This window comes from Phalaenopsis equestris, unplaced genomic scaffold (genome assembly GCF_001263595.1).
Source record: "Phalaenopsis equestris unplaced genomic scaffold, ASM126359v1 Scaffold000002, whole genome shotgun sequence".
Classification (NCBI taxonomy): Eukaryota; Viridiplantae; Streptophyta; class Magnoliopsida; order Asparagales; family Orchidaceae; genus Phalaenopsis; species Phalaenopsis equestris.
In genome coordinates, this window is record NW_018164444.1 from 62,741,510 (window position 1) to 62,767,116 (window position 25,607).

General features: G+C 32.0%; 2 protein-coding genes across 2 annotated transcripts in view; one reads left to right on the plus strand and one right to left on the minus strand.

Annotated features, from left to right (window-relative positions):
- Nucleotides 1-450: 450 nt before the first annotated feature.
- LOC110032061 (rac-like GTP-binding protein 5) lies at nucleotides 451-16,556 on the minus strand. Its single transcript, XM_020735576.1, has 7 exons — nucleotides 16,219-16,556; nucleotides 15,345-15,432; nucleotides 15,086-15,195; nucleotides 14,907-14,970; nucleotides 1,083-1,147; nucleotides 929-994; nucleotides 451-837 (listed from the first exon to the last, which is right to left on the minus strand). Exons 1-7 carry the CDS (start codon nucleotides 16,315-16,317, stop codon nucleotides 733-735), a joined length of 597 nt encoding a protein of 198 aa, XP_020591235.1. The 5' UTR covers nucleotides 16,318-16,556; the 3' UTR covers nucleotides 451-732.
- An 8,793-nt stretch (nucleotides 16,557-25,349) lies between these two features.
- The window catches only part of LOC110019495 (protein FAR1-RELATED SEQUENCE 5-like), a 2,776-nt gene continuing 2,518 nt past the window's right edge, over nucleotides 25,350-25,607 (plus strand). The window contains exon 1 of the mRNA XM_020717171.1: nucleotides 25,350-25,431. Coding sequence (XP_020572830.1) covers nucleotides 25,350-25,431 — 82 coding nt within the window. The remainder of the gene's footprint in view (nucleotides 25,432-25,607) is intronic.

A 25,607-nucleotide genomic window follows, 5' to 3' on the forward strand; every position in this document is an offset into this window, starting at 1 on the left:
CTTCTAAAAATTAAAATACACCTTTTAATGCATACAGAAAAAAAGCATATATATAGATAAAAAAGGGTGCATTCACATACCCACAAAATTCTTATATATGCACATATCTAACACCTAAGCATTCATATTTACTTGGCATACCACACAAAGCTTTATCATATAAAAAATAGCTCATTTAAATGTAAAACACATCTTTTCATACATGAGCTTATAATAACAATTCGTTACAAGTGTGAATATCTAAATTTGGGTGTTGGATATAAATACATAGTTGTGTGGTAATATGTAAATCTCCCTTAATTTTAACATCTCCAAAATCTATAACATAGCAAGTTCTGATTTGTACGATCATATTAGAGGAAGATTTATAAAAGACTAGAGAGAAGCAATCAAAGAGTAGCACATATTTACCAAACTCTCCTCAACAAACATTGAATTAAAGATGCAAAATAACAATAATAATAGCAAGTCTAATGATAAAATAAAAACTAGCTTCAGATGGCCGCATACATCAAATATTTATGTATAGGAGGCCAAAGAGCAGAGTACTAACATGACTAAAGCAGAGAGAGCAAACAGAGAAATAGAGAGAGAAAAGGGAGCGCATCAAAGATATGTGTCCTACCACAATTTACTAATGCTGCTTGTTAGTTAAATATACACTAGAGAAAAATTAATCCAAACACGGTAAAGAGCATAACTGGCAGATCCTTTTATTCCTTCCATTCTTCTTCATAAAATGGAGCAACCCTTCTGTGATCTTCTCTTCTTCTTCTTCTTGTGCTTTGGCGGCTGAAGAACGACTTTAATGGCGTTATCGAAGACTGCCTTCACATTCTGTGAAGAATAATATGAGTAAATGTGGATTCTTCGGCGTTTATAGGGAAGGTTGAAAATGGTGAATTGTGAACACGAGGGGACATTTTACCTGCTGAGTTTTCGAGCTGCATTCGACGTAGGCGAGCGCGCCTATTTGCTTTCTAAGCTCTTCTCCCTAAACGAATCATTAAATCGAAACAAATGATTTAGAAAAAAATCTATGCTGATGAGGATAGAAATATTTGTGATGTGATCAGCTGCACCTGCATGGTACTGATAGCCATGGCACCAGGGTGGTCGATAAAGAACTGGTTGTCATCCCGAAGATCTAAAAAAAGAAGAAAAATAATAATAATAAATAATAATAAGGGCATCACACACAGATATATATATATATATATAAGGAATGATTGGGAGGCTATTAGACGAGGATTCGAGTACCACACCCGGTCATTCCTAGGTGTGCTAAATATTCGAGTACCACACCCTCTACACTGGGGTATTCGAACCCGTGACCTGAGGGGACTTACAACCTTCAGAGAGACTACTCTACCAATAGGCCACGGTACGCGCACTATATATATTATGTAATTACATTTCTTACACCTAAGGTTTAGTTTTTATTATATTTATACCACCCAATCTTTCATATCACAAAAAAAAATATCACTATTTTAAGTTTTAAAAAGTAAAATTCAAGTTTTCATCCATGGTTAAGGTAGCATACACGTAAAAAATGAAATTTAGGTGTTAGATATGTAAATACATAGGAATACACTCAAATTCAAGTCATCAACTATGCAAAGAAACATTGTAAAAAGCATATTCATTTGCCGTGTGAGATGAAACGGAGTCAAACCTAACATGTTGGACCGATAAGAGTGAATTAATAAAGTCCAACCCAAAAATCAAAAAATAATAATAGTAAATAAATAGTGTTCAAGAGCCATCTAGCATGCAAGTATGTTAAGGCCTTAATTCCATGTTTCACTTGCAACAATGGAGACAATAACCACTCCGGTTTCAAAAATAATCCACTACTCAAACGTAGAGCTTTATGCTTCAATTCTCAAGCAAGAAAAAAACTTTAAACAAAAACGAGAGTTGCTAGCTCTAGAACTTGGTAAATCCCATAGGAGATGGCTGCCAAGATTCATCATCAGCATGATCTAAAGTCTTATCCAAACTATTAAGGGATCTTAATGGCTTATCATTGGCATATATTCATGTAGATTGTTGAATGACATGATAACTACATTGAGCATCAGATTAAAAAGGTGTTTGAGGCACAAGCCTCACCATGAAACACCAAAAAACCTCCTCGAGACATGCACTGTAATGGTTTGAATGAGACGTCTGTATTTTTGACTGAGGTATTTGAGGCAAACTCTCAAATTATAATATAAAAAGAATTAAAAAAATATTTTTAAACATATTTTGTTTCAACTTTATTATATATATCTATATCTATATCTATATATATATATATATATATATATATATATATATATACCAAAAATGCATACTTTTAATTTGATTTTTAGTTTTTTTTAATTTATTTATTAGTCTTTTTTAATAAATCACTATTCGTTAACTTTTTATTGTTTTTAATATTTACTTTTTAAATACATAAATTTTTCAATCATTTTTAATTAATTTTATATTTTCTTTTCTTTTAAAGATTTTTTATTTTTCATTTTATCTTTTGACTGTTTTATTTTTTAATACTTTTGTCAATTTAAGTAATTTTTATATTATTATTCTTTTAGCTAATTATAATGGGCAGTGGGGCTTGAAGAATAATCAACTTCGAAATATGGCACTTAAAGTTGAAATATCAGAAGATGTAAAAAATAGAGTATAACTGTAAGAGAAATACTAATGGTATTAAAAAGCTGAAAAATCACTTAATAACAAAGCACGTGAAAAGTGCAAAATGATACTTTATGGTAAATCTATGACTTATTTCTGATAAGTTTTTTATTTTTATTTTTATTTTTTATTTAAAGTTTATGCCTCGATTCACCTCAAGACTTAACAACAAATCTCACTAACGAAAAATTACATAAATCCCAACCTCACCATTTTACACCTTACTATTTAATAAGGATTTGGGTCACAAAACTGCTAGCAATGTTATCTTTGATCTCTCTCTTCCATGCTAATTATTCAAAACTAATTTTCATAGATCGTGGATCTTTTCTGCATTTTATATGTATGTACAACTTTGAGGTTTGTTTTTTGTACCACCTTCAATAACTACTACTCCCACCATGTCTCTAATATAATAATTCACTTAATATTTTTTAATTTTGACAAACATCCATCTTAGTATTCAAATTTATAACAAACTTATCTAGATTATCAAGGAAACTACATATGGACTAGGAAATAGCAGAATTATCAACTTTGCATACCTCCACATGGTGGATGGTAACTTATCAAATGAAAGAATTAAACCTTACATAAGGACCACTGCCAATACATCATGAGACATCAACTCCTTTTTTGGAAATGTGTGGCTACTCAAAAAGTCTTAATCTATTTTCGTTTCGATCCAAACATCAGTTTCACAGTTTCACTAAAGCTATTTTGTGGCAGCTCAAAATGTCCAACTATTTTCGTTCCAATCAAAACCCAACAAAGCATGACCCAAAAAACAAACATGCCAAAAAATGCGACCAATCCTTCAAGAAAACGATCATCTAAGTTCCCTTGGGATATTAATGGAATGAAAAGGGATTATTAAATACCATGAGCAAGTATAAATTAAATAAGTGTTTTGGGGAGTAATTATAGATGAGGATTAAGTTATGTTCCTGTTCCATTGTCATTTCCATGAAATAAATTTTAAAAATGAGGACTAGGTTATCTACCTTTACATTAAGTGTAAAAAAGAGATTGCTAATCGAAGGTAAAACTTCCATTTTTGTCTCTACTCGCTCCAAATGAGGATTAATGAAGACCAGTCTCATTTAATAAAATGATTTTTATGAAATTCTATGTTTCCACAAAATATTGCAAATTGTGGCTCATTCTCATCATATACATACCACAAATGACGACATAAAATGTCTAGTCATCACAAAATTGGTGCTAGTTCCAATTTTAACAAACCTAGGTTGAACTGACACATTAGCAAAGCTTGCATCAAGCAATATTCAAGTTACCAGAGACAAGGACTTCAGCAAAAATTTATCTCTCTCTCTCTCTCTCTCTCTCTCTCTCTCACACACACACACACACACACACACACACACCATGCTTTGAATAGATTTTGTGGAGTACACAAATCTAACCAGGCCATGCTTGGGCTACGTGTTTTTCTTTGCAATTCTTCCATATTAAATTTATCTACATGTTTCTCTTTGAAATCATTTCAGGTAAAACTTATCTACTGATTTATTTCTATTGAAGCATCCGCAACCTGCATTATGTACGCTCAAATCACCAAAAGCCAATTTTCTATAACCTTATATATTCAATAGATAATGCTCCCCTCCCTAAATTTAGTAATTAATCTTCATGTTTTTATTTCTATCAAACTCATTATGAAATTAGATTTTGAATATACAGAAATAAGAATATAAGCCTTATATATTTTTAAAATTTATGATAAATAAAATTTTTATAATTAAAAATAAATTAAACAATAAATGCCTTAAAATTTATGCAAGCCACCTGACCTAGTAGTCGAGTCCTGTCTTTCAACCAATAAATTTATGGGTTCAAGGCGCTGCATATGCAGGTGTGTGAGCATTTGCATGTGTGAAATAATAATAATAATAATAATAAATACCTTAAGATTTATATTTTCATTAAATCTGAGCAACATGCAAGAACAAAATAACTCAATTGATGTTACACAAAAATTAACTAAACCGTAAAGATTAAAGCACTAACTCTCACTTAGAACAATCAGGAATTTAGAATTTCTAATACAACTAGAATAACGCAATGAATCCATATCACATAAAGAAAATATCAATTAACACAACAAAGACCAATACATGCTCAAAAATACCTATGGGTCTAGACCTAAAAATATCAGAATGGAACCAGGAACATGATGCAACGATCTATCATATTTGAAAAAAAAAGTATGAAAAATAAACATGCAATTGAGTTTTTTTTTCAATGCTATGGAAAACCAAATTGTGACAGATTTGATCAAAATCAAGGCTTGGAAACAAATATTAGAGAAAATAATAGATTAATGAACAAGATTAAAGTGAAAAAAAATCATCCCTTACTTTAGTTCAACTTCCCAAAAACTAGCACACACACAAAGGAATTCATCTTCAAACATTCACACAACACATGAAAGTACAGAACGCTACCCTTCTTAATAAGCATCATCATCATAAGTATACTCAAAACCAAAATTGTGAAAACTGGAACAGAAATCGAAGTGGAATATGTTGAAGATTCAATAATTCAATAGGGGTTGGACCGGACGATGTAATAATTAAAATTATTCAAATATAATTTAAATAAAAAAATAATGATGCAATAATACTATTTTTATCGATTTAGTAAACAATATTTTAATTTAAGACACTCCACTTCAAAAATATTTTGAATAATATTCTAAATCATAATTTTCAACGTGAAATCATCTCCATTTTTAATTTAAATATCTTTCTAGTAATCCGATCAAAATCCAAAAGGCTAAAATTAGAAATACTAGAGCCTGCCGATTCTTTAAAAACAGCACCGATTCACTGCTTCGCCGGTTCAACCATGGTTCTAACTGGTTGGAACCCTGTTGCATACCTAAATGATTTCGAGCTTGACCAAACTGATCGAATGATCGGTTCACAGTTGGACCGGTCAAATCGGCCAATCCAATTCGATATTTAAAACCATACTTAAAACTACTAAAACTGAAAATAAAGATCTGAAACATACACAAACTAGAGTAACATTAGTAAGGAATAAGACCAAACTCAAAATGATGAATTGCATCAAATCTGACTAGCTCAAAAAGTCTTCACTTTGTTGAATTAAGCACTTGAAATTATTAAAGCAATTCTAGTCATAAATGTTGCCCTTGCTACGAAGAAATCAATGTATCAACATATGCAGGTTTACTATAGGAGTTCACAAGATGCCTCTAGTATTAACCATAAGTAATGGACATGATTTTAAACATCCAATATAACTTCAAGAATAAAAATGTAGAATTGTCGAGCAAAGTATTAAATGCAAATTCATGAAGGGGGTGGAAAAAAAGAAGACCAAGGCCTTGGCAACAGATTCAAGAATTAAAGTCAAATTAGATATAAAGAAGACTAAACAATGCCAAACTTCCTAGCTTCTCAAATTTATAGGGCATTTGTTTCTATGCGGTACAAAAAAAATTAAATGATCATGCTTTTCTCGCATTCAATTTATTAAAAGTTTTTAAGAAAATTCCTAAATTCAAGTACACACTTTTTTGTCCCCTTGCTTAAATTCCACATGCATCCTATTTGCATCAAACAGAATAATAATTATCATAAATTAACAGTAAATGTTAAGTAAATAACTTTATCTAATTCAAAAAAAACAAGCAACGACATCAAACAAGTAAAGAAAATGGCAAGCTATTAACATTTGCCATAAGAAATAGTCGTGCGACTCGTAGCCTATTATTATATAATTAGATGCTAAAAAAACAAAAGCATGTGAATCACAGAAAAAAGACATGTCAATATGAATAGACAATCAATAAACCCAGCCTAAGTGTTTAAATATAATTTGTGATTAATTATACACATTCACAAATGATTAGATTGATAGTTCTAAATTCCAGGTCTCTTTCAAAGCATTTATTACAAAAAAGTTCATATTGGTGTGTAACCTAACTCTCTTCATAAAGTTCTTATGAATTGATATTTCAAGAAATCGAAAACAAAAAGTCAAAATCAAGCTCAATATGATTAAAATCAATTGGTAATTTAACAAGGATTGCAATTTCAGTTGGTTTAATTGATTCAACTACAAATATGGTAGGTTGCTGTTCACATTCCAGTATAAGTTTGATCTCCAGTAGAGAACTAGGCTTACATAAGATACATTGGTTAATTTTGCTTTCAAACCCCAATTTCGATGCTTGAGCAAGTATGGGCTCAAGTTTATAAACATGATCTAATATAGTAGAAATTTAAATCCAAAAACATCAAAATATAGATTATGATTCTAATTGCAAGTCATATTTTGCATCAAATAAATCCTCAAAAAAATACCATGGACTATAGATCCTTCAATAAAAAAAAATTCAACGATACATGATTCTTACATTAGTTTATTTTCAATAGGCTTTTGATGAAATATCTTTGGAGATTTTCTTGAGAATAAGCACAAACATAACAATACTGACAGAAGAGTAGAAACATTTCTCACTATATAAAGTACTTATAACGCTCGATGCAATGCTTTTGGTGAATTGTAGCATAGTTCATCCTTAATTTCTCAATTATGACATTAGTGAAATAAATAATAGTAATATGATTTTCAGAAGGCAAAAAATTTCTAGCTACAAGTCCAATAATCCCAGCATGATACTCAAACACACCATAATCACCATTTTTGTCTTTAAATTAATCATCATCATTATAATTACCAAATAACGAATATTGTTCTTTGAGGCAACATTCTAGAAGAAACACTACACTAAAAGCATTGAGCATGTCCTACCAATTTTAATTAAGAATATAAACTCTTTGAAAATCAAACATATTTTTCAAAGAAGACTTCTGAATTATCTATCCAATTTGAAAATTTTCTAAAATTATGCTAAACATTGAATTCAGAAACATAATTTTGAACACCAAAGTACTTATTTTGTACTTAACAAATTTTATTTGACGTAGATGTTTTTGACTTTGTTTTTTAATTGACAAAGATATTATGTACTAATTTAGCTGGTATCTATAAGCACTGATATCAAATTAATGTAAAGTGCTTAAGAATCTAAACTTTATAATGCAACTTGAATGATGCAATATTATACTATAAGTAATTTACACAAAGGAAATAAGGGATTCGTTAAACAGACCAAAAAATCACTTACACTTAAACCTAAGATTAGGAAAACTAAAACCAAACAACGTAGATTAAACCCAAAGAAAAAATAAAAATGAATTATGAAAAATAAACAAAAAAATGGATTTTTTTTTTGCAATAATAAAAACCCTAGCTGTGATAAATTCGATCAAAATAAGAACTCTTTAGATGCCATTAACAACTATCACAGAAGATGATAGATTAAAAAAAAAAGATCAACAAAATGAAGAAAATTAAGCTTCATATTGTTTTAAGGTGATACTTCCACTGAACTTATGAACACACTTGCAGCACACTCGGAATGATGATTCATCATTCAACTAAGTTCACAAGATTGAATAGAAAACTAAAATTTTATTAAGACAAAAACTATTTCTTTTTATGATTTGCCAAGTTTCCATTGATTTAAATTAAATAGTTGACTGCATGGATGAGCATCATAACTTTTTGCAAATACTTCAATCCAAATATTATAGATTGCACGGGAATAACAGCACATAACTGCACATCATGCAATGCACTGCAGTTCCCACAATGTCATGGTGCCCGGAAAGTTGCAATTTACATCTTTCCACAGTAAAGCAGCTTAATCCTGCTTGAATACATTGGAAAAGAGCAACCACCATTCTTCAAGAGGAATTTAATCAGCTTGTCACCGTGGGCCGGTAACACAGCCAATGCCCGGTTAAGAAGCAAACAACAACAGAGCATAAATCCTAACTAAGCCCAAATAGTTAAACAAAGAAATACTACAATTCAATGATGTTTGATGGTGTCGTATTCCTTGTAAGTAAACTAGAAAAAACTTAATCAACCACCAGTAAACCAATAATAAAATCAACAGTGAACTCAATCAAACTAGTACAAGAATTTTAGAGAATACTAGCGTTCTCTATACAAGTCATCATAAAGATGCATAAAACTACTAAACTAAAATTAAAATTCTACAGCATAAAAGAACAGCTAAAAATCAAATTTGGAATGTGGATTTGCAGCTGAACTCAGGCAAACTACTTTTCTGTTGTTTGATGGCTGAAACTGTTTTTTGGGGTTTCCAGACCGGGCCGATTGCCGATTCGCAGTCGAACCGGTTAAACTAACTGGCCCGGTTTGGTTTTTAGAACCTTGGATGTTGATCTGATGATTTTGAAACCCATCATCATATAAATTGTGTCATGATAACCTGACACAAATTTTTTCCACAATGTCTTTCTGACTAACGTTATCCTATTTGACGATTGATAGCATAAAGGTACATTTTATGAAAGATTTTGGCTTACCGGGGAGTTTCCTTTGTTTAATTTCTTAACATCATCTTCAAAGATTTTTTTCAACACCCATGATGAAGCCCATTACCTCATTACATCTGATTAACGAGTGTTATTTAAGGTTGTTCTTGCCAATTTCTTTTGCACAGCTACTGTGATGATGATGACTATAAATGAGTTATGAATAGTAGTTCGTGATTGTTATGAATAAAATCACAATAGCAATTTAATTTTTTGTTTGGACAACTTTGAAAAAATTGAATCGTAATCTTAGTGTTAGTGGTGACCTTATTGTGGCACTTTCTTCGACAGATTTCCGTTCCAAGTTATTTGAATTCTAACTTACAAGAACAACTAAAGGTGTTATATTGTTTGGATAAAACCAAACAATATACAAGAACCAATCTTATGTTGTTGATATTGGTTCTCAATAGCTGTGAAGAGGATGTGATTCCATTGTGGTGGATCAAAGCATCTCTCCCATTGGAATAAAGATGTGTTTTTTTGTGTGCCTATGAGCATCTTAGGCCACGTGTTTATCCAGTTTTGCCAGGTTGCCATTGATTAGCCCCATTTATTGATTGTGATATTTGCGCTGTCATCCTTTGTTGAATGTGAACATTGATGGTGATGATGTGTTACCTATAAGTTATATTTATTGTATAGCATCTCCTTGGACTCCTTGGTCCCGGTGGAAGATTCTCTACCCTGTTTTGGCTGTGTTTTTTCATTTTTAATTTATAGTCAGATTTTAAGTATCATTGTGTTGCAGTGAGTGATTGGGGTCTTTTATGGGGGCTATATTTGGTGAATTTGGCTTGCACACTAGTGCTTCGCAGGGGGAGACCTTCTATATTCGAGTATCTATTAATTGAGAATATAAAATGTACTTTTCTAAGTTACCTTTTTCTTGATTATTGATTTAAATTGTTGCTTTGATTTCACTTGTTAGACATCTTAGTTCATAGGGGCATTACACAAATAAATATCAGTCTAAGCCAATTAGCTTTGAACTAAATCCACTCATGCTATTAACTAAGTTAAATTAATTTTATACCAAATCTATCATGTTAAGAATTCTTATTTGAAATTTAGGCTTGATTTGGGCTTGATTTGCCTTTGAAAGATAGATTTATGTTGCATTCAGAAGGTCTCTTTCGTACCGTCTAGTCTATCAAACAAAATTATGTCGCGATAGTCTGATATAAATTGTATTAGAATAGGCTTGAATGCAATTGGATCTTTGAGATTAGTGTAATACATATTGAGAGTTTGTATTGAGCTAATCTCCATGTAGATCCAATGATTTTCAAACCCATACATAGTCTTATAAATTGTCATGATATCCCGACATAATTTTTTTATCACACCATCTTTCTGACTAACATTATCCTTTGAAGATTGATAACATAAAGGTACGTTTCATGACAAATTTTGGCTTGCCCAAGAGTTTCCTTTGTTTAATTTTTTTAATTTCATGTCCAAAATTTTATTTTAAACACCCAAAATGAAGTACGTTGCCTCATTGCATTTGATTAACAAGTGTTATTGGAGATTGTTCTTTCCAATTTCTTTTGCACAACTATTGGGAATGATGATGACTCTAAATGAATAATGAATAGTAGTGGATAAAGTAAGCAATAGTAATCTACTTTTTTGTTTGGACAACTTTGAAAAACTTGAATCTTATTCTTAGTGTTAGTGGTGGCTCTGTTGTGGCCTTTCTTTGACGGAATTCCTTTCCAAATTATTTAAATTTAAACTTTTTTCAGTATTTTTAGTGCTATACATTGCTCATATAGGCATAGTTGTTGTTCTTGCATAAAGTTGACTTTATAATTCATATGTTGATATATTTAGGAGAATGCATCATACAAGAATATAATGTTGTATCTCTTGTAATTGAAATATTTTCCTTTCCACATGTAACAAAAAAAAAATCAAAGAAATCTGCTTTTTTTTACAAAAAAAGTTCTAAAAGTAGAATCCTCTTTAAATTTTACATGTACTTAAATCTCAGAATTTCCTAAGATTTTATCTGCAAAAACCAAAAGAGATTAAAAAAAATCAATAAGTATGTTTTCATTCAAACATTCATGACCATAAGCATATTGTGAATCTACCCTATAATAACTTGTTGAATTTCTAAAGGATCCTATTGATTTAGTGCTGCTTTTTGAAATTGTTCACCCTTCTATCTAGTCGTAGGAATTTTATCAACTCAACTAACCAACATGATGTTATATATCATACATTGATATTACATAAAAATATTGCATAATATGAAAATATAAATGAAATAAACTTATGTGAATAATTGTACGTGCGTGCTAATTGATAGAGTTCACTCTCTTATGGTTCTAAAGCCGGAAGTTGAAGTACATGTGCACATAAACAAAAAAAAAAAGTATATTGATATCGAAGCACTTTAAATAGAACATTTAGACAATGTTCATGTGACAGATGTACACATAAAATGCTATTGATAAGAAATTGTACAGTATAATCAAATATTTAAAACCTCTTGAATTATCATTTTTATTATATAAACTGCCAAATAATTTTATATTAATTTATTGTATTTGACAAAAATTGTAACATTTCTATTTCTATTATGTTATTGTAATTTTAGAATATGAGTATTCCCTAAATTGTCAATAACTCACTATTATTTAACTATCTTTTCAGTTTAAATTTTGGACTAAAAAAACGAATGATAGAAAAAGTAATGTTTATAAAAGGTGCACTAAGTTATAGAAAGGTAACTATAATTTTACTATTATATAGATTTAATTTATAATTATTAATCTCTTTATATTATTTGGAATATTAAGTATTAAAAATATAAATTTTAATTTTAAATTAAATATAATATCCAACCGTCTATTCCCACCATGAAAATTTCAAACCCTCGGGTAACAATAGCTAAATTAAAAACATGGAAAAGAGTTGCCAAAATAGTTCCACAATACCCACATGAGTGAAAAAATTCAGGATTGTTTTCTAATTTCTAAAACCGAACACTTCTCTCAGCATACATTAATGAAGTCTAAGAAACCAAAAAAAACCATAGCCTAGAATATTATGATTTTCCATAAAGTTCAACACGTTTCCTACAAATGATATGAAGCGTATGTTTTTTAGACACATTAGCAAAGCAGAACTGATGAGAACAAACAATGAACGGTCTTAGAGGATATTTAAAGAAAAATTACAAAAACAAAGGATCATTCGCAGCATGATGCTCCCTTATTTAAATAACAAGAATATGAAACCATAAAAAATAAAGCTATGACAACTTTCAAGTGACTGTTTGACAAAATTCAGAAATATAATTTCATAAAACATGAGCAAGCCTTGCAGTTTAATAGCCACCCTGAGACTCAAAAAATACTTGATGTGATTTATTAAAATATAAGAAAATATTTAAGAACACAAATAAATTCTCTCACAAAGTCACACATCGACCATTAAATTGGAAAAAAAAAGGACAAAAAGGCTCTTTATTAAAATAAACAGCAATCAAGTGTAGTGCTCAGATGATTATTTGAAGCCTGGGGTAAAAATAAATAGCTTAAAACCTCAAATTAAATAAAAAGGCATATAATGAGATAATGGTAAGTCCACAAAAAAAAATGTACCGAATGAAAATCCCATTAACATTGGCAAGGATCCAAACGAAAACCAAACCCAAGTCTTGTGCGGAAATCAAAGTATCTAGAAAGAACCAGTAATGAGTAGAAAAGAACGAACTGAGCTTGGACTAAACCGAAGAAGACCAAGCAGAAAGAAAGTGGAGACCCCTGCAACTTTGCTAGAGATTCTCCTTTCAATTCGACATAAACACCTACAACCAATCTTCAAATCATCACAGGCATTATAGTTCTTCTAGGTGTGATGGTGGTTTTATGTTCACAGAAAAAAAAAATGTCCACAGGTGTAGTGTTGGTTTTGAAATGATCTTCACAAGAAGAAGGGGCCGATATTCTTCCCCAAGTGTGGAGAAATCCATTATTATTAGATTTGAATGATGAAACACTACCTCCATCAAGAATTAAACGTCATCTCACTAATAAATATGATTCTTCATTATCCCTACCATATGATTACTCTATGTTCCTAGCCTTTCCGGACACCCTCCATGTTTTGATTTGGCAACCACTTCATGTTTGTATAGTTTTTAGTATGCAAGCTTAGTATTGTGATAAGAACGATTCAATTTGAAAAAATCTACCAGCTACACGCACACTTTCTGGCACCCGACATTAGTAAATAATTGCGCTCAAATCGCCAAAAAAAACACAAGCATCGAGTATATGAGACTTTGGTTTGGCAAAAGTTTGACATTACGTAAAATGTTAACAACACATTTTAACATTTTAAGTTCAAAATAAAGTGGACGCACAAAGTTATTTTATGACTTTACTTTCAATTTCAACATATTTGCACAATTGTAATAAACCAAATAGGAACAAAAAAGTCCAATGGAACAATCCAATTGAAAATTCAATTACACAAAAGTATGAATAAATGACAGAAATTCAATAATATATTCCTTAATGAGTTGAGGCACTACCATTAATCTATAAATATTGCCCTATTTTCACAAGTTCAAAATAAATAATCGATAGAGTCCAGCCACTTAAACATAAATAAGTATATATTAAGCACTACAATTCAAGAAACCTATTTGCAAAATATTCCCAAGACAATCCAGAACACAAGGTAATTGATAGAAAATATCTTAGACTTTTAAAAGTCAGCAAGATGTGCATGCTTGATTATATTTTACTGTTTAGCAAACATATATAAAGATAAAAAAGTAATTTACTGGCGTTCTTTTCAGGGAAAATATTTGCGTACGTCTTACGTACGCAGAGCTGCGTACGTCGGGAGCTCTGCGTACGTCGGGAGGTTCTTCAGAGGGTATAAGGGGGTTATATCCGTGTTATACCCCCTTTAACCTTCCCATAACCTACATGTAACCCATCTGTAACCTACAAATAAGTTCTGCGCTTTTGTAATTCCGGTAGTTACAGGTAAGTTACAGAGAGGTTACAGGAGGGTATAAAGTGGATATAGCCCGCCTGTACCTCTGAATAACCCCCGACGTACGCAGCGCTGCGTACGTCTTACGTACGCAAATATTTTCCTCTTTTTTTTCAGGCACCATGTCCAACAATGTCAAATAAGTGCGAAAAACAAATTACATCACTCTCAACATTAAATAAGAAAATTAATGAAGTCATATATACTGATAAAAACATATTATTGATCTATCACATAAGAATTGGAGAAAACTCTAAGACATCCATGATGAAGATGGATACCAGCTCACATAACTAGGGAAACAATCAAGTACACCTAACTCTAAAATAAAATCTAAAGGCAAAACTTTTTTTTTTTTACTTTGATGATGGATTCAGAAGGCATTCATAGTTCTTGAGAAAAGCATAGATAATGCAATAAAAAAGAAAGAAACATACTCATCAAAAATAATTAATAAATTTACTTTTTAGCAGAGTAAGGAGCAAGATGAATTGAAGCTAGTTACATAAGGTCATGAGTTGAAAACAAGGAACCTTATACCAAATAAAAGGCTAGCTCCTACCAAAATAAAAGATGATGAGATAAAAATATTGGCACCATTTTTTACTTTATTCACAACAATAAAGATGACATTTAGCAAACAAAATATGAAAAAGCATAAAATTTAAATGAAAAAAAAAAACTTAAGTTTCATAAAAAAATTTAAAAAAAGAAACTTACCAAGCTTTGTTCCAGCAAGAATTATAGGAACACCAGGGGCATAATGCCTCAGCTCTGGAATCCACTGCAAATACAATAAAACAACCAGAAAAAGAAATAGCTATCAATGCACCACAAAAGCTGTATAAAAATAACAACTGAAATATAAGAAATTAAGAATTAGCTTAGTAAGTTTTCACCTTCTTTGCAACATTCTCATAGCTGGCCTTGCTGATGAGAGAAAAGGCCAGGATAAAAACATCTGCTCCGCGATAGCTCAATGGTCTTAATCTATTATAATCCTCCTGGCCTGCATACAAATATATATAATAATAATAATAATAATAATAATAATACAAATTTATTCTTTTAATCTCATGGATCTAAGCTCCAATACCATTATAAGCAAGCAATTCAAAGCAACTTGCAAGGAGAGAAATGAAGTGTATGGCATCTTACCTGCAGTGTCCCATAAACCTAGGTTAACAGTGTTACCATCAACAACAACATTTGCACTGAAGTTGTCAAAAACAGTAGGCACGTAATCCTGTTTTCCAAAAAATACGTAGAGGTAAGAACTTATAATAATTCAGTTCAGTCTAATATTAAAAATATCATAGACAGACGTGGACAATAAAAGTGGCCAAAGATTTTCTAATAACTACAAGATTAAGGAAGCCTTCTTTCTGAATGACATATGCATGAGCATTAAATAAATAGAATACACATTGATATCAATCCTACTGTCAAATTTATCTATCAGCTCAAGCTAAGAATTCTCTCACAAAAAGGTAATTTAGTAAACTTCAATTTAGTTTTACAATGCCCAGGAAAAATCAAAGGGATTTCATGAATCCTAAAGAATTTTCACACTTGCCCGGGAAAAATCAAAGGACTAATCCAGATAGACCTAGATTCACAAATTAGAAGCAACTTCAGTTTATAAATTGAAAAGGCAAACATCATGCTAGTAAACTTCGTATCACCGTCAACAAAATAATTTTAGGTGCATGAAGCATCGTATTTCCGAATCTCAAATCAATAAAACCAAATTTCCTTAAAATGCGGTAACAAAGACAAATGAATCATCTCTAACACAATTTTTCAACAGAACCAAAAAAAAAAAAAAAAAAAAAAAAAAAAACACCCAAAAAAAAATTTTTAAAAAAAACAAAAAAAAAAAAAAAAAAAAAACGAATCATGCTCCATGCTTCAGATCCCTTACCAAACACCCCATCCTAAATCCAAAAATGCCACGCATGCGACCACAGAAAGCGCAAAAAACAAATAAACAATCAATCGAATGAACGGAGAAGCAAATTTTCAAACTCACCGTAGGGAATGTGTTGCTCGTGTAGGATATAAGCATGCAGGTCTTCCCCACGGCACCATCCCCAACAGTAACACATTTAATAAATCTCGATGCACTCATCTCTTCCGCAGCACCAAATCACCTCCCGCACTATAAAACCAACCCTAGAATCCTGATCAGCAAACTAAACACATCTCCTCACTCAGATTCGCAGCAAAAACACGCATCGCTCCACTTCCCCGATCAAATCTTCGACGGGAAAGTATCAAAATCATAAACCCTAAATGGATTTATTCCCTTTCGCGCACCTTCGTGGTGCGGTTGAAGCGGTCTCTATAAGTGATTTTATTGTATTGAGAAAATAGGATAATTATAGGAGATTAGGTGAACAGCCAAACTGACAACTAATACAATCTTTAATCTCAAATAAAAATATAAAATCCTAAAAAATAACATATAAATAATTTAAAAATAATAAGTGCAATTAATATGGATAATTAATGGAATCTCTTACAAAAATACATAAATAAAATTTAGATTTTATTGATTTAAACTTAATGTTATTTTTTTTTTTTTTAGGAGAGCTTGCGAAAACATATAGGTGTAAATTATTAATTTTAAGCATATACCTCATATCCTATCTAAAAAAAACATATCTAATACATTGTTCCTTTAATTGCCTTCTCGCTTTGGCATCTCCTCCCTTCTTGAGCAACTAACATTCATTTTCTCCGTTTGAGTTTATAAAAAAATAGTGTGTTTGGAATATCAGATGTACGGACGGCGATATAGATTGCATTATGTTATTGTGTATAATGTCAATGGTGCGATCCACGACTTCGTCTAAACATCTGAAGGACGCTTGTAATATTTTCTCCGTCGTCACACCTCATTATCCACCTGCATCTCCTCTCTCCTCCCGATAAATAGTACTTAGACCACACCAAAGAGCTCAGAGGCAACAACCCCTCTTTCTTTTATTCACAGTTAGTTAGGCTGAAATTGTTATTTGTGATTCTTGAGTTTGTTCACAATGGCCATATATATATACTAAAACTATAAACTATAATTAACAATCAAAGTATTTTCATACCATTTAAATGCATAAAAAGCCATCAGTCGGCATTAAAAATGCATTAAGATGCTCTTTTTGCATTTTTTGACTTTATTTTCTCAACAAGTTGAAGGAGTGCGGCTGTAATTTTATTAGTTGTAGAGTACTTTAAAGTGTAAAATCATTGAGGAGATCTTAGTCTAGAGCCCAATGTCATGGACAAATAGTCCCACATCGGCTAGGTGTAAGGCCGAAAAGCAATATTTAAGTCCTGGGCTGCCCACCACCCATAAGGGCTCTTTTGGGAGGTGATAAGTGGTATTAGAGCAGACTACTGTCTGCCAGGTGTGTGTCTGCCAGGTGTGTGGACTCTCTATGGTCCAGTGGGACCCTCGGTGGAGCCGATCCGTGACGAGGACATCACGTGATTGGTGGAGGAGAATGTAATGGACAAATAGTTCCACATCGGCTAAGTGTATGGCCGAAAAGCAGTATTTAAGTCCTGGGCTGCCCTCCACCCATAAGGGCTCTTTTGGGAGGTGACACCAAACTATCTTTTTTCCTAAGCAGCCATGTTATTCTTGGTGATGCAGGCTTCCATCTTTTGATGTACATTTTGCTTGTCTTTGTTTGAGAGAGAGAATACACACTGTGTCTCATTTTTATAGTTGTTTCTCTTTGGAGAAAAAAAAACAGAAGTAGCTCCTTATTGGATTTCTTAAAAGAGATTCCTTATCACCACCTAATTTCCCATTGAGATATTTGTTCGTAAGTTTGTTTCCCTCATAGAAACTTGAAGAAAGAAGTAAAACTCGATGTGAAATAGATGAAAATATGTTATTGTAAGGTTTTTTTTTAGTTTTATTCTTCCTATTTTATTTATCTAGATTCTGAAAATCACGTCGAACATTGAACTATAAAATGAGAGGTTCAGGGTTCAAAGGTTGAACTAGAGTTGAACCGGAGTGCAACTAGATGATATAATGAATTATAAATTTATTTAAATCAGACAAAAATGATGTAATTAAAAAAATTTTATTGTGAAATATAAAATAAATAATTCAATATTTAAATAACAACATCAAAATAAATTAGGATGTTATTTTGAAAGTTAATAACCATTATTTTAAAAAAATTTAAATATGAAATATAAGAATCACACAATAGTAAATTTTTAAAAAATTAATAATTAATAGAAATTAAATGTTGTAACTTATTATTAAGATTAATATAGCATTAATATATATATATAATTTGGCTATTTGTATTTCATGGTCCCCTAAATTATAAAAGAAAATAATATAAAAAGCAAAAATGTTGTGCAAGCAAATATGGGTAAAGAAACAAATTCTTAAATTGTTCCAGCTCTTACAGTTTACTTTAAATCTTTAGTTGCACTTTTCTTTCATATTGAGAGCCAAGTATGTGATAGTTACAACAATAGCATATGGGTTTTTCATCTTGGATCTTTGTCATTCTATTTTTAGGCTTTAAAAATTCTTTTAAAATAAATTATTAATATTGTAGTCCAGTTTGTTGTGGCCGGTTTGTAGGTCAAATTGGTTGATTTTTGTCGGTTCCAAGCTAGTTCAATCTGGTTTGATGCAGGGGTTATAATTAAGCCAGCTCGAATCGGACCACCAGTCAATTCAAACTGGTTTTCTAAACCACGATATTATGGCTTTGATTGTACTAAGGATAATTATATCTTCTGGTTTTATTTATTTGTATGTCCTAGTTTTCCTTTCTAAAAGGAATTTAGAGCTTGTGAGAGAGTTATGGTGAAAATTTTGAGTTATAAGCCCCAGCTTTTTCTTTATCTCATGCGGTGCTAGTTCTCTTCTAATGGATGTAGGCGTATCAACTTAACGTCAAATAATGTAAAACTTTTGTGTTTGATTAATATTTTGTAAATGTATATGTTTTTGTATTGTTTTTGCATAACAACTGATATTAGAGCTTTGGGTTCATGCTCCGAATGTGATTTGGCTTCAATGACATACATGATACTAGTGTTTTTTGTAGCACGTGATATGACGTGTTGGACCGGTGATTTCGGAGGTTTTGTTTTAAATCTGGCTAGTGGGTAGAGGCGTTGCTTCAGGGGGACGTTCGGTGAGTTTTTTTCCAGCGTTCTTGCAGGTTCCGGTGATAGGTGCACAATCCGGTGAATGGTTTGGACCAACGGAAGTTCGGATGCATTTGTTGCAGCTGAAACTTTTTAAAAAAAAAAAATTTCAAAAGAAAACTTTCTTTGTTAAGGAAAAAATAATTATGCAATGCAGCGATTTGTTTTGTTTTCTTTTCTATCCACCGGAAGTTCAGATGCATTTGTTGCAGTTAAAATTTTTTTGAATTTTTTGTTTTAAAAAAAAAACTTTCCTTGTTAAGGAAAAAATAATTATGCAATGCAGCGATTTATTTTGTTTTCTTTTATTCATGATAGGTTTCAGAAGGTTGCGAGGAAAGAAAAAAAAAATTTTTTTTCTTTGAAACAAATGTGATTTTTGAAAAGAAAAAAAAACAGAACAAGTAATTTTTTTAGAAGGAAAGTTTATTTTTTATAAAGCTACACGAAAGAAGCTTCAAAACAAAAAATGGGGAAAGCTTGAGGTAAATTTTAGAAATCGAAAAAGGAAAAAACTTTAATTATTTTAAAATTGAAAAAATACTTTGAAAATATAATTTTTATTCTAATTCCAATTTTATTTTTATTAAGTGTCTTTGACTTCAGGGAGTTCAAATACTTGATTTTGTGTTTTTTATGATTTTTTTTATAATTATTTTAGTGGGTAATTAGTGAAATAGTAAGCAAATGCATTTAAATGTCAAAAATACATTTTTTTGTTCTTGAAAATTTTGTAGGAGTATTTTAGAGCTCTTTCCTTTAATCAAGGAGATTTTTGTGATATTTTGAAATATATTCATTTTTTTCATGATTTTTATATAGAAAAATACATGAAAAATATATTTTAAATTTCAAATTTAATTTTATTTTTCCTAAAGTTCTCTGACTTCAGTGAACCTATTAAACTTGATTTGTAATTTTCATATTTTTATTTTATTTTTTATAATTATTTTAAGTGGACGAATGTGATTATCATGAAAAAGTACGGCTTTCAGGATTATGGATGTTCTCTGACCTTGCGAAAATCATGGTGCATTTCTAATAACATAATTAACAAAACCTAAAAATTTCAAACATTGGTGATATGCATTTAAATATTTATGATTTAAATAAGTTTTAAGGTTTTTAATTAATTTAAAATTAAATATAAGATAATTAATTTAAATTTTTGGTTCTATATATTTCTCCTAAATTCATTGAGCACGGAGACATTGTTGTTTTATTTTTTTAATTTTTTTACACCAAGATATGATTTTTTGGAGTTAAATTTCATTTTCTGGATTTAGCTAAATCAGAAAATACCTTATTTATCTACTTAAACATGTTGGTGTCTCGTCAACCTTGACGAGCCTTATAGACCACACAACGTCCTTCTATGGGTTGTGTTTTCCATGTCGTCCAACTCGTTAGCCCGCGGTTCACACTCCATTACTCCGTTCAACTCCATTGGCGTTGCTCGTTTCAATTACACGCGAATGAACGTCGTCCATTCATCGCCCTAAATGAGATCTAACCCGAGAATTGTTCACACTAAAACACTAAGATCTCTTTTAATACTTAACCAAATCACATGAGGCTTGTTTATATAGCTTCATCTAAGTGAGGCAAACACATCTATACAACTATGTGAACAGGGATTGTTTATTATCTTCATATATAACCAAAGTGAGGCAAAAATGGGAGTTTTTGAGCTATACTTTTGTCCAAGAGGTGAGGCCTCAAATAGATGGGTTGAAAAGCTTCGTCTTGGTCCTTCAAACCTCCTCCAAGTGTTGATTTACTCCGTGGATGGGTTTAGGTATGACATAGACCAAATGGTTGATCAGGTGCGGTCTAGAGCTATGGTAGAGGGCTCGGGAAAGGGGGTTTTCTATCGGGGAAGTGATTTTAGGCTATAGGGAGAGTTTTGTGAAGTTTGGTGGAATGACCTAAAAAGTCTTGGTTTTGAGCTTTAAAATTAGGGTTTCTCAGTGGGAAAATGGCTGAAAATTATTGGGATGAACTTCATGTGAGTGTAATGGAAGTTTGAAATGATTTTGGCAAAGTTTTCTCAAGGTTTATGCATTTGTCCATTTTGGCCGTAGAGGTGGTGGTTTTATGGGCTCAACCATGCGGGAGGGTTAGGACTCCCATTGGCCGGTCAAAGCTTCTTTGGGTGGAGCGGAGAAAGTGACAAGTGTCTAATGAGGCGAGTTAAGTAGGTGGGTAGAATTTTGGGTTTGACCCATGGTGGTGGCTATCGGTTTTGGGTTTTCCAGCGACCAAGTTGGTCGACCAAGGTGGCCGAACAAGGTGTGGGAGGTCACCATCTAGTTGTGGGAGCTCATGGCTGGAGGATTGTGAAGTTAATTGTGTTGTGGCATGTGTACATGACTTGAATTGGAATGGAAAGGGAGAGAGTTCATTTTGGGTCAATCTGGGGTCCAAGTCATGCAAATGGGTTGGGTTCATCCACAAAGGTTGCTTGGGCTAGTGGTTAGCCTTGGAGCTTGTTTGTTCAAGTCCCTTTCATGTGGATTTAGATTACTTTTAGGTTTAAGTGAGTCATGACTATGGTTAAGCATTTTTAGGGGATCTTGAAAGAGGCTCCTCCTTTAGCCATAAGCGACAAAGTGGCTTGCATGAGCCTCATGCATGGCTCCTTGGCTTCCTTATGGCTTGGATGAAGCCATATGGCTTAATTAAGGCACATGCATGGTCTACATGGCTTGCATTAAAGAGGACGGGTGATAAATCAAAGCTTGAAAGTATTTTCATGATTTCTGCTTTGGTTTGATTAATCATGAAATGTTGGACATAAGCTTGATTAAATTAATAATGCTTTTGGTCAAAAGCAGATTTGGAATTTAGGCTTAGTTTAATGGGCTTTTGGGATGGGTTGTAAAAAAGGGAGTTGGAAATTTTGTCATGTTGAATTTCATAAGGCTTTGAGCCCGTCATGGTGAATTTTAGGACTTAGGCTTGGTGAGGATGAATGTGGTATGTGGGTTTAATTTTGGTTGATTTTGGATTTGGGGAGCAATTTGATGCCGGATTGATGTAATTTTGGATTTAGGGTGTATGAAAGTGGGATTTAAATTTTAAAAATTATGGAATTTTGGGAGTTGGGAATCTTAGAATTTTTTGAAATTTGAGCAATTTGGTGGAAAATTGGGTTTATAGGCATTTTGGTTAATTTTGGGCAATTTAGGTGGATTTGGGGAATTTTGGAAAGTTTTGGATTTTGGGTGGATTTAGCGTTGACTTTAAGTGGTGATGTAGTGAGGAGGTATGAGGCGATATAAATTGTACTGATGTATGGATTGTGTGTGAATTTTGTATAGAGTATATGATGTGGTATATGTGAATGTGTATGTAGTGCATGTGAATTATAATGGTGTGCGTTGGATGTGTATGTGGCCTGAAGTGAATGTCCAAATAATAAAGGGTTTCCTTATGGTCTTGTGACACTATGGGAACTCAATTTTGGGGCTTCACTATGTTGGTTTAAACCAACTAAACCAAGTGTTGAGAGTTTCAGTCCACCCACAGGAGATTCCACAAAAGAGTCAAGAGGTGGTAAAGAGTTATAAGTGAGGTGGGTCTCATCTATAGTCTTTTAGGATAGTTAATAAGGAATACATCATGACTAGATCCTAAGCTCTAATAGAAAACTAGACCTCACAGAAAATGAGGTTAACAGGGTAACCAAACAAAAGACTCCCATCTAGAGCCAGCAAATAAAAAACTCTCCTCTAAAGCAAGTAAGAAAAAAAAACCCCTTCGTGGCAACCAGACAAAAGACTCCCATTCGGGGTAAATAAACAAAAAACTTCCATTCAATGAGAGCAAACAAAAAACTCCATTGCGAGCAAAAAAAAAAAAAAAAACTCCCCTCTGGGCCAAGCAAAAAAAAATCCCCTATAAGGAGAGAAAATAAAAGACTCCTGTATGGGGATAGGAAACAAAAGACTCTCATCCAGGGCAAGCAAATAAAAAACTTTCATTCGAGGCGAGCAAACAAAAGACTCACTTCTGGAGTGAACAAAAAAAAAAACTTCCCTCTAGGCCGAGTAGAAAATAAATCTTCTTCACAGAGAGAAAATAAAAAACTCCGCTTCCGATGTGAGGAAACAAAAGAGTTCTCTGAGCAATGCAAAAAAAAAATCTCCCCTCCAGTGCGAGCCACAAAAAAATCCTCTCCATAGCGAGCAAAAAAAAACCACTTTGCAATAAGAAAAAATGCTTCTGAGTTGGCGAGATAGCACAAAAGATACTAGAACGGATCACATATAGCACATAAACATTGAGTATCATTAGTGATTTGTGTAATCATATTTTTTCCCTTTAATTTGTTTTTGTCCTTATCATAGGTGTCACTATTAAGAAGTAAAAAAATCGAGAAACTTAATATGTACACAAAAAATCGTATACAAAAATCTTGAGAAAATATAACGGTCCAGATACAATGAAAGATGGCGATAAGGTGCAAAAAGTTGATTATGACTATAAAAATGTTTCATAAAGACTTGTAACTCTCATTATAAAACATGTATTACTAAAAAAATTGTAAGGCCTGCAACTCCCTTATTAAAGCATAACATTAATAAAAAGATCATAATAACTTGTAACTCTCACATTAAAGTAGGGACAAACATGTCATTTTATACTTGATCCCTCTTTTTTCTATAATTGGGGAGTTCGTAGCATGCATAAATGAGACTATTCTCACTTAACTTTTCTCACGTATGAAGAACTCTTGCACCTTTTCAATGTAACCGTTACTTTTTTTTGTATAAAGGGGTCAAGGAGCCTGGGGATACCTTAGTTCTCTCATATGGGGCAAGTCCATGTATGTTATATCTTTTCTCTTACTTGTCTCTTTCTTTTTCTCCCTCAAAGTCGCTACTATTCCGATCATTGGACATGCCCATAAGACAAATTTATATTCAACAAAGGGAATATTTAAAATGATGTATTAAAACGATTTAGAGTGATGAGAGTGTTTGGAGAAGATATGGTAGGTTGATTGAGTAATAAATATTAACCTGGCCAAATCCCGACAAAGTTGACTAATATTTCTAATTATATTTCAAATTTTAAAATACAAAAGTAAAATAAAAAATTTCTCTTGAAAATTATTGAAATTTACCAAAGTTTATATTTATAAATTTTTATGTTTTTTTTTTCTATTTTTTTAACAATTAAAAATTGAAGAAATAGAAATTTAGAACACACAAAAAGGAAAACTAAGGTTTCATATTTGGACCTTTAAACTGAATAAAAAGATAAAGAAAGGGGTGAAGTTTTTATAAAAATTAATATATAAGCAATTTAGATTAATTATAGAAATTTGGATAGTTTTCTAAGTGGATATGGTCTTCAATATGAAGCCTAAACTCTAATTATGTAGGATTAGACAAAATTAAGGCCAACATATATAGAGAGGATTAAGATGGATTTTTGGTGGGCTAAATTTAAAGTAAAATAAAACAAACTCAAAAACATTCCTTAAAATAACATGATCTCCTAATTATTCTATGCAAAATAATCCTATATATATATATATATATATATAATTTTAATCCTAAGACTTATAAAATCAGTCTAAATATTCTTTAAGAAGCGCTATTTCAAGTCGGTTTTGGCCCTTCAAATCGCAAAATTATTAGGTCCGACGACCGCATGTTCTCTGCATGCCGTAGCGAATGTAAAATTAACATGTGTAATGGTGGCCCCCAGCGATAATCAATAAGCAGAATGCGTGACCCGACCTGAACTCCGCCCAATAACCGGAAAAAGCATATATTTGTGTTTATGGAATCCCGCCAAATCTAGCATTTGGACATTTTCGATCCCGCCAAAGATTATTAGTGTCTTGTAGATTTTTTTTATTTTCTCGTCTGTTAGTACTCGACGAGTAGGGCAGAGCTCGTCTGTTAGTATTCGACGAGTAGGGCGGAGTTCTTATTCCGTTCCGAGACCACATTAATGGATTTCTCATTCGACCAAGAAATGTTGATGGAATCTGAGAATGATGGCGATCAACTTGGATCATTAGCTGCGTCCGAAAGTATTCCTCAGGTAGAGTTCTTTCTTATGTTATGAGTGCTGCGATTAATGGCTTTCAAATGATAGTATTGCTGGGCTCGGATGGTTTGATTACTATATTATTTGATTGCTAAGTTAATTTGTAAGTGTTATCATTGTGTGTAAGTTGTCGTAATGGTATTATCTTTCTGGTATTAT

What these genes read in the sequence shown, in the direction of transcription:
- LOC110032061 (XM_020735576.1), bottom strand. Translation starts at nt 16,317, where the DNA reads ATGAGTGCATCGAGATTTATTAAATGTGTTACTGTTGGGGATGGTGCC. An exon ending in TCTTGCTGGAACAAAGCTTG is followed by an intron (nt 1,148 to 14,906) that starts GTAAGTTTCTTT and finishes TTCTTTTTTTAG; the next exon opens with ATCTTCGGGATGACAACCAG. An exon ending in GCAGCTCGAAAACTCAGCAG is followed by an intron (nt 838 to 928) that starts GTAAAATGTCCC and finishes TATTCTTCACAG; the next exon opens with AATGTGAAGGCAGTCTTCGA.